General features: G+C 33.4%; 1 protein-coding gene across 2 annotated transcripts in view; it reads right to left on the reverse strand.

Annotated features, from left to right (window-relative positions):
* Positions 1-10,655, reverse strand: part of TLL1 (tolloid like 1) — a 207,118-nt gene that overhangs the window by 13,461 nt on the left and 183,002 nt on the right. For both annotated transcript variants that reach the window (XM_081269024.1, XM_081269025.1), the window contains one exon: positions 47-260. In XM_081269024.1, the coding sequence (XP_081125150.1) occupies positions 47-260 (214 nt within the window). The remainder of the gene's footprint in view (positions 1-46; positions 261-10,655) is intronic.

The raw sequence follows: 10,655 nt of genomic DNA on the forward strand, positions 1-10,655 counted from the left end.
CCTGGGTCTTTGTCAGACAAGAGAAGCACAACCCTAATTTGCTGACCTGTAGAATGTGTTGCTTGAAAGCCTTTTCTTTGAACAGATGCATCAGAAATAAACCGAACAAACATTTTATTTCCAGTAGCCACAAGGGGATCTGGTATCTTGTTGCCACATAGTCGTCCAAGAATTGGGGACTTTTCTGTTTCTCCATCAAATACTTCTAAGTGATCATAAGCACATTCTTGATGCTGTTCAATCTCAAACTCACTAAAGGCCTATTTAAAAAAGAAAGAAAAAAAATTTTATAAAACCACAAATCACTGAAACTGAATTCTTTTCTTTGGAACTAAAATACATATGAGTAAAATATGTTCAGGGCATACAAATGAGCCAATCCATAAAGCACATTATTCAAAGGACTGTGAAATCAATAGAATATGTAATCTCTAGGAAAGAACATAATGAGTCCAATAATATAACCGTGCATGAGAGTTTGGATCTTGAATGTTCAAAGGAACAACCATGTATTAAAGGTTTAGCCCTTAGCGTAGCACTATTGGGAAGTATTGGGACCTTTAGAGACTGGGCCTTGTGGGAGATGTTAGGTTCACTTGGAGACCTTCCCTAAGAGTAGATTGTAGGACCTTAGCCTATTAGTTGGCTATGGGGTGATTGGTTTTACTCTATGTCTACTGCTGCCCACGGTGTGTCACCTTACCATTTGCACAAAAGCAACAGAGCCAATTGACCAGAGACTCTAAAACTGAGTTAAAATAAGCATTGTTTCTTTACAAGTCGACTCTCTTGATCATTTTTTATAGTAATGGAAAGCTGAATAATATAATGTGAAATTCTATTTTGCAAGTATTGCAAATAATTCTACAATTGTAAATAAATCTTCATCTACACAGAACTGAAACAGTTTATAATAACAAAGTGGTATTTTATGCTAAATTTAATCCAAAGGATACATCAGAAAATTTTATGCAATTGTGTTAAAACATTGATCACTTCTGGTTTTGATGATTGTAAACTTGTGAACATTATTCTACCTTTGGACATGTATGCCCATAAGAAAGTCCCATAACTGTTACCTTTTCACAAAATTTTAATGCAATAAATCTTTATAGAATAACTAAAACAAAGGGAATTTTTACTATATATTTCTTATTTAGATCCTACAAACCATAGTATTAAAAAACACTAATGTGACAATTCTATAAGGCTAGAATAACTTTAATTCATTTTTCAGGTAGATGGCACACTTATTTTACTATCTGGTATGCTGGAAAGTTTGGTATGCATTGCTATTACTTGTATGATTTACAAATTCTTATTTTTCCATGCAGTGATACTTATGTGTGAGTTTTAGCAAATTTAAAATTAAAATTCACTAAATATGTATATATATACAATACATTAGAAATCAAAGCAAAGTTTACTTGAGATGGATTAAAAATAAAATTGCCCAAGCTATTCATTAACTTCAGGAATTACAGGTTATTTGCTGATGTCAATTAAGGCTTATTCCTTTCCCTGGGGAAAAAACATCATATAGTGAAAAAGTAAACCATCATTCTTACTTAAGTCTATAAAGCAAAGCTAAAAAATATGAAGAAAATAAATACAAAATATGCTTCAAAATTTATTAATTTTGCTATAATTACCAAATACAATATTTGAACAATAAACTTTTGAAATATGTTTTACTTAATGAAATTTTGTGTAGTCATCCTATTTTAAGTCTAATGGATGATAGTTAAAACAATTGACTCTCAGTGCTGATTTATTTCACATCACATCATACCACCTGTCACAGCTGACTTTAGAGGAATAAGGGAAGTAATGAAAGAAGCATTTGGTGTTAACTAGGGAGTAGGAGAAAGTAATGAGGTTGCTTAAAAAAGCGAGCAAAGGAAAGGAAGAGGACTGATCTCTTTTATGAATTCAACTTGAAAAGTATAAATAAACCTGTGGTAGCCAATAAACATTAAAAGTCATTATTAGATGTAATTTATTATGGGCCAAAAGGAATGCTCAGTTCATTTCACCAAAAGGACTGGAGAGAACAAAAAAAGATTGAATGTAACACAAAGATTCTCACTGGAAACAAAAAACTAACAAGTAAAACAGTAAGTAAGAAAACTTCACCAGAGTTCATTATCCTGAAGCACAATATGCAAAGCAGGTGATCCCTGAAGGAGTTCATTTTATTAATTTATTAATAATCTACAATTTCTGTAATCTCCAGTTTCTCCATTATGTTAGACTGGAGTTTATTAATTTATTAATAATCTCCAATTTCTTCAATCTGTTAGACTGGAGTACAGTAGACACTGGATAGATGCTGTAGAAGATCATGAATGGATGTCTGGATGTCTCGAGCAGTATGTCAGTCAATTACTTCTCCACCCATCTTATGTTTATAGCAAACTTTGTAGGAAAATGTTGTAGACATGGCCAACCAAAATTTCTGGTTTTCTGTTTCTCATGAGAGGGTACTCAATCAGTTCCAGTTACCTCATTTTTAAAGATATACTAAAGAATAAAGCTAGGGGCACTTTACCCACTGAGCCATATCCCCAGCTTTTTTTTCTTTTTATTCTGAAACAGTGTCTTGTAAAATTGCTGAGAATGGCCTCAAACTTGGGGTCCTCCTGCCTTAGCCTCGTGAATCATTGGGATTACAGGCATGCACCAATACACCTGGCTTACATGCACATTCTGATGTCAGTTTAAAACTAGTAAGAAACTACTTCCAGAAAATTGACTCAACTGCACCCATTTAATTCTTTATTACATATTAAACCAAGTCTCTGAATTAAAAGAATAATGTTATTTAAGAGGATAAAACATTGTTTCAGGAAAACAACAGTATCTGAAAATCATTGCATGTTGAGTAATCATCTCTTTTGATTGTTATATTGTTTTGATTTATTTAATAAAATTTTGTGTTGTGGTCCTATTTCCAGTCTACTGAAGATAGTCATAACAATTGACTGTCAGTGCTGATTTATGCCACATCACATCATACCACCTACTGTCACATCTGACTTTAGAGGAGTAGGGGAAGTAATGAAAGAAGCATTTAATATTAACCAGGGCATAGGAGAAAATAATGAGTCCACAATAATAATGTATGATACATAATTTCTTAACCTTATTTTGTGATAAAAAAGAGCATGTTATAGAAAGAACATGGCAACCTACTATACAGACAAGAACATTCTAAGAAGGATGGGGATAATTCTGTTCTAAAGTATAATCCCATAAATAGTTTATTAAATGTGCCTCTGCATTTGCAGACCACACATGTTCAACCCATTCACTGGGCCATTGGAAACTAAGTGAATGAGATGAATCAGCAACTATTTCACTCTCTAATGAAATGCAGGATGTCTGGAGTAAATAACAACATCTGTTTAAAATAATGGAGCAACACCACACAAGGTGGCATTGAGCTGGGCTGTGGGCCATACTGACACCTGGTCTGGAGCCAAATGGCTGCAGCTTCCTATCAAATTACTAATGGAATCAGATTGAGTCTACAGGAGTTAAATTAGTCAAAGATTCCATAGCTGACATATGCTCAAGTGATACAAACAATGCTTATTCATTAACGTATTAGTGAATTTTCCTCTTGGGATAGGTAGCAGCTTGTTCTGTCAAGTGCAAAGATTTGTGTGCACCTTTTCCAAAAGTCAGCCTGACCTAAAATGCCACCACACACAATCAGAGGCATGCCTAACTCACATGCTGATGTCTCATAAATCTGGTCCTTATGCCACAGAAACACCCACATACAGAGACCTCCATATATAATGACTTCACCTTAATTTAAAAAATACCTCTAGGCCACAGAAAGGTATTTTCAGGAGCCCTTGGGAAACTGGATTATTTTGGAGTCCACAATGATAATGTTTGACACACAATTTATTAACCTTATTTTGTGACACATGACGAACTATGAATCTCTAAGTGTTATAGAATTTGAAATTTTCCAGCTACCAGGAGGAGACATAACTCAGAAGACATTCAGATTCCCAAAAGGTCCTTCAGGTACACAATAGGGACAGTATAACCCACAAGGTTGAATGTATGTAGCTGTAAGGAATTATTACTTCTGACAAAACATCTCCTCCCTGCCATTATTTACTTAAGTATTCTATTCTTAAGCATTCAAATTAAGACTTCATAAGCATTTGGACATCAAAATTTTAAAGCACATGCATTCCATGATTATATTTCCATGATTTTAGGGTTACTAATTAAGGTTTTAGGGCTAAATACAGCAGATAACGATGAGCTCTAGTCAGAAATCCTAATGCATTTCCCATAAGGCAAACTAAGAGGTTAAGAGTCCAATTCAAAAAAAAAATAAAATAAAATCCAACTTTTATTATAGGCTGTGGAAATAATAACTCTCTTTCTGGAACATCCATGCATGCCTAATCTACCTGGATGGCCACTGGCCAAGCTTCCATATGCTCTCTGGTCATATGAGCATCTGTAAAGGTTCTTTTATTGAAACTACAGGCATTAGTTAAAGGAAGAGGCCATGTAGAATAACTACATATATTCACAAAGGTAGAGATAATAAAATGATTACGTATAATGCATAAATAAAATTTACCTAGATTGAACATTTAAACTAAGAGAATTAAAGAGATGACGCAATTTGAGCAGTGGAGAGATAAGCTTTAGAGCTCTTAGTACCAGACATCTTTCACCTTTTCCTGTTTTTCAGTAAGAACTGTCATTTGGTTTCCCACAAGATATTTGAAGGATTAGAGGCCACTGGAAAAAACAGCAGACTGGAATATAAACCCCAATCTTCTGATTCAAAAAGCCCCCATTATTTTCCACAAATCTTCTATGATTAAATATACTTTTTATGGATTTATAGTAAAGAGTTATATGAGAGTTGTAGATGCCTTGCTTTTTAAATATTCCATATTTGAAACTGTACATTGCAAGTGTATGTTACTTAGCAAAACTCTAATAAGATATGATAAATCACATAAAACTACACTAGCACATTAGTCTATTGCCAGATGATCCTAGCCTAAAACTTTGTTTTTGTTTTCATTTTTAATGAAGATTAGTTTAAAATACAAAAAAGGTTGCCCAAAACTTAAAAGATTGTTTGAATCTCTTAAAATTAAGATAGGATAAACCCAGGAATATAGATCAGATCGTTGTTCTTATTCATTCAGAACTTTATTTCTTTTATAGTAGGAAGAATTTTTTTCAGCCATCTTTTGATTAAGTACTTTTGATCGTACTGAAAAATTATCATGTAGTTATTATTTTATGACTAAGTACATAAACACACACATCACATTCAGGATTATTGTATCTATTTCCTGTCACTGCTGCAGTCAATTACCACAAATTTAATGACTTAGAATGGCACAGATATAGTCTCCTACTATCTTGGAGGTCAGTAGTCTAAAATGGGTAGAAAGGCCTTTCTTTCTAGAAATCTTAGGTGACAATTAGTTTCCTCCAATTTTTCAGCCTTTAGAAAGGTCTGCCTTTCTTAGCTCATACCCCTTGCTCCAGCTTCAAGATCTGTAATGTAGCATTTTCTCTATTCTCTGATGTTCCACCTCCTTCTTATAAGGACCCTGTATCCAGACGACCTCCCCATTTGAGATCCTTAACTTCATCACATCTACAAAGTCCCATTTGCCATGAAAGGTTCTGGGAATTAGAACATGGACGTCTTTGGGGAGTCATTATTCTGCCTTCTACAGAACATAAAGACTAGATGTTTTTATCCTCCCAGTTCATGTAATTTTTTTTCAGAGAAAGTTAACACAAACACTTATAAGTCTGATTACAAATTCTTTTTCCTGACTTTCTTTAATTCTTAACTCTGGGGAACACAAGCTATAGCCCCATGGAAGAAATCTGACCTACAGTCTGTTTTAAGATAATCTTTATTGGTACACAAGAGAATACATTCTTTATATATTTTCCGTGGTTGTTTTCACACTAAAACATCAATATTAAGTTGTTGCAACACAGATTGTATAGTCTACAAATGTTGTTACATTTTTCTACATGACCCTCTAAATAAGAATCTTTCTGAAAAGGAAGCATTAGCAACATTTTCATTTGTTAAGACTGAATTTCATATTCATAAGTCTATGCAAAAGGCTAATAATCCTGATAAACATAGATGTTAAAAATTCTCAATAAAATACTAGTAATATAATTCAACAAATTAAAAAGATCATTGACCATGATCAAGTAGAATTCATCCCCCAATAATGCAGGGATACTGCAATATAAGCATATAATAGTTGTCATACATCACATTAACATAATAAAGGACAAAACCCAGATGATTATTTCAATAGATAAATAGAAAGCATTTAACAAAATTTCAAAGTTTTCATAATGAAACTCTCAACAAAATATTACAGAAGAAATCTATATCAACAAATAAAAGTCATATATGATAAACCCATAGTCAGCATAATACTCAGGAGAAAAAAATGAGAAACTTTTCCTGTAAGATCTGAGATAAGAAACAGATGCCACTTTTGCCAACTCTTCTCACTATAATACTGGAGGTCCTAGCCAGAGTGATAAAATATGAGAAAGAAATAAAAGGCATACATATCACAAAGAAAGAAGTGAAACTGTCCCTGTTTGCAGATGATGTGGTCTTATAGTAAAACAAAACAAAAATAAACAAACTAAAAACTCAAACTGTTAGGCTAATTAATTCTCTGGAATTTCAGGGTACAAAAATCAATATATAAATATCAAGAGCATTTCTATATATACTAACAGGAAACTATCTTATTTACAATAGCTACAAATACAACAGTTGGGAATAAATTTAACCAAGAAGGTGAAAGATGTCTATACTGAAAATTATAAAGCACTGCTGAAAGAAATTGAAGAAGATATCAATAAATGAAAAGATATCCCATGTTCATGGAATGAAAGTTAATATTGTTAAAATATCCATGTTAGCCAAAGCAATCTACAAATTCAAAAAGTTCTCTCTATCAAATACCAATAACATTCTTCACACAAATTAGAGAAAACAATTCTAAAAATTGTATGGAATCAGAAGAGACCCCAAATACCCAAAGCAATTTGAGTAAGAACAACAAAGTTGGAGACATTGCACTACTTGGCTTCAACACACTCCAAAGCTGTAGCATTCAGAATAGCATGGTATTGGCACAAAAACAGACACATGGATCAATGGAACAGAATTGGGAGCTGAGAAAGAAATCCATTAATTTACAGCAAACTGAGTTTTGATGCAGGTGCTGCAAACACAAAATGGGGAAAGTATGATCTCGTCAATAAATGTTGTTGGGAAGAGCATGCTACAGGGACACTGCTATATCGATGTTCATAGCAGCACAATTCACGATAGCAAGATTGTGAAACCAACCTAGAAGCCCTTCAATAGATGAATGGATTAAAAAATGTGTCATTTATACACAATGGAGTATTACTCTGTAATAAGAAATGACAAAATCATAGAATTTGGAGGGAAATGGATGGCATTAGAGCAGATTATGCTAAGTGAAGCTAGCCAATCCTTAAAAAACAAATGTCAAATGTCTTCTTTGATATAAGGGGAGTAACCAAGGACAGGGTAGAGACGAAGAGCTGGAGAAGAAGAATAACATTAAACAGGGATGATAGGCGGGAGGGAAAGTGAGAGTTAAGGGAAATTGCATGGAATTGGAAGGTGAGCCTCAGGGTTATACACAATTACATATAAGAGGAAAGGAGGAGTAGGAGAAAAATTATATAAGTGGAAGAAACGATTTATAGTAGAGGGGATGGAGAGAGAGAAGGGGAGGGGAGGGGAGGGGAGGGGTGAGGGGACAGTGGAGAATGGGATAGACAGCAGAATACATCAGTCACTAGAAAGGCAATTTGTAAATCAATGGAAATGTAACTGATGTGACACATCAATCTGTATACGGGGTAAAAATGGGAGTTCATAACCCACTTGAATCAATCTGTGAAATATGGTATATTAAGAACTATGTAATGTTTTGAACAACCAACAATAAAATAATTTTAAAAAATTAAAAAAAATAAATGTTGTTGGGGAAACCAGATATCCACATGCAGAGGGATGAAAGTGGACCCTTCTCTCATGCCAAATACTAAAATCAACTCAAAATAAAAATGAATTAAAGACAAATGTAAGTCCTACAACTGTGAAACTGATAGATCAAAACAAGGGGGAAACTCCGTGGCAGATAATCTTTTCTCTGAAATTAAACCAGTGTTCACCAATCATACAAAGAACATTTTGCTAAAATATTTCATTTCTTGGCTTGACTGTATTTGTGACCATACATAGAGCTAAGACTTGTAGGGAGGTAATTTAGGTTACATTAATTTAAAGGAGTAGAGCTTTAATCCTATAAAACTGATGTCTTCATAAGAAGAGTAAGAAAAACTAAAATCCTTTCCTTACACATGCATAAAGAGAAAAGGGGAACAGGAAAAAAGAAGCGCCCCCTAAACACCAACCCTATAGGCAATTTCTGATCTCCAGAACTGTGAGAAAATAAGTTTCTGTCACTCTGTCTACTGTAGCCCAAATTGACCAACACGGATGGAACCTATAACAGTGAATTAAATGGGAATACTAGAAAGATGAATAAGAACAAGGTAAAAAATACAGAGTGCTTTTAAAAAGTTCATAGAGATTCAAGATAGCTGAAGAAACAGTCACTGAACTTGAAGAAACATCAGTTGGAATTACTGAAACTTAAAACAAGTGACAAAAATTAAGACAACATGCAAGTGTTGTTGGAAGATATCAAACATTTACTTTGAATCTGGAAGAAGAGACACAGTGGTGCAGAAGAATGCTGTAAAACTTTTGAATTTCAAGAATGCAGAAATTGTAGAGAACTTTGAGAAGGTGACTTTTAGAAAATTACTAAACAGACACATATCTAAACAAACCCACCATAAACAGACACATTATATTCAAACTTCTAATAAAAATAAAAAATTGAAGGTACCCATAGACAAAATTATTCTTTATACAGAATAAAGATAAAATTTACAAATTATTGGAAACTTTGAAAGCCTGAAAATCCCATTGGAGTAAGGTGTTTGAAGTGCAAAAAGAAAAATAAAATAGTCATCCTAGAATTCTACACTCAATGAAATATCTTCCAAAAGTGATACTGTATATATTCTCTATACAACATAAGAGGAACTTCTTCAGAATACTCTGACAAAATTATGATCTACATAAATTCATGCGATCAGGAAAATCTATTTTCCAAACTGAATTAGCTGGCTGCGTTGCTGAATAGATGCAGCCTCCACATTTCAGCCCATAAGGTTCAGCGAATTGTCCTCTCAATCAGGACCTTGGACAGGACTAGAAAGCAATGGAGTTCCTACAGGGCTATCATCTCAGCGTTTAGCTGAGAGGAATGGAGTTCCCTCCATTTGCTATATTTGTGAGTGATTTTTCAGACAGAGACACTAGTTCATTTCAGTCACAAATACAGCAAATGGATGGATGGAAATCCATACTAGGGATATGAATGTTTTGTTGTTGTCTCTGATTTTTATCATAATACCATATTTGAATAAAGCCTCTTTTATTGGCTAATAAAATAACATGAAATGAAATAAATTCACTGAATGGAAAGATCCAAACAGGAAAATTACAAATTAACCTTATGGCTCAAATGGTCCAGGGAACTACCTTGGATTGGTAGCCTCTTTCCTAAAATATTTTTTGTTCATTACTATAGTGCTTCCTACAGTATGTCCTAATCCTTGCTAGCTAGCATTTTCCTTGGCTTCCAAAAATAGCATATTGTAGGAAATAGTTTAATTTTCTATATTTCCATTATTTTATTTCTTTAAAGTGCATAATTTATAGATTCTGTAATCTATAATGAAATATTTACTATCAGACAACCAATTTAAAAAATGTAAAAGGGAAGACAAATTTTGTGTTCATATTTAAAAGACTCACATAGAATAACATGTGAGAAAAATATAGGAATATCAGTATCTTATTAGAGGACAATAGATTATACAAAAATGATACTTTACACACCATAAGATAATATCCATTCTATTGTAAGAAAGCATACATTTTTTGTATAGGAAGCATATAGAATTGACATAACTAGTAGAATATATTAAGTTGTATAACTTGTGTTTAAGTAAATGATTATTCTGGGTTTTTTTTAAATTTTTTTATTTTTTTTATTTTATTTTTTTTTAAATTTATTGTTGGTCATTCAAAACATTACAAAGTTCTTAATATATCCTATTTCACAATTTGATTCAAGTGGGTTATGAACTCCCATTTTTACCCCATATACTGATTGCTGTATCACATCGGTTACACTTCCATTGATTTACATATTGCCATTCTAGTGACTGATGTATTCTGCTGTTTATCCTATTCTCTACTATCCCCCATCCCCTCCCCTCCCCTCCCCTCCACTTTTCTCTCTCTACCCCCTCTACTGTAAATCATTTCTTCACTTGTATTATTTTTCTCTTACCCCTCCTTTCCTCTTATATGTAATTGTGTATGACCCTGAGGCTCACCTTCCAATTCCATGCGATTTCCCTTCTCTCTCCCTTTCCCTCCCACCTATCATCCCTGTTTAATGTTAATCTTCTTC

This window comes from Spermophilus citellus (assembly GCF_964194105.1).
Source record: "Spermophilus citellus genome assembly, chromosome: 16".
Taxonomy (NCBI): domain Eukaryota; kingdom Metazoa; phylum Chordata; class Mammalia; order Rodentia; family Sciuridae; genus Spermophilus; species Spermophilus citellus.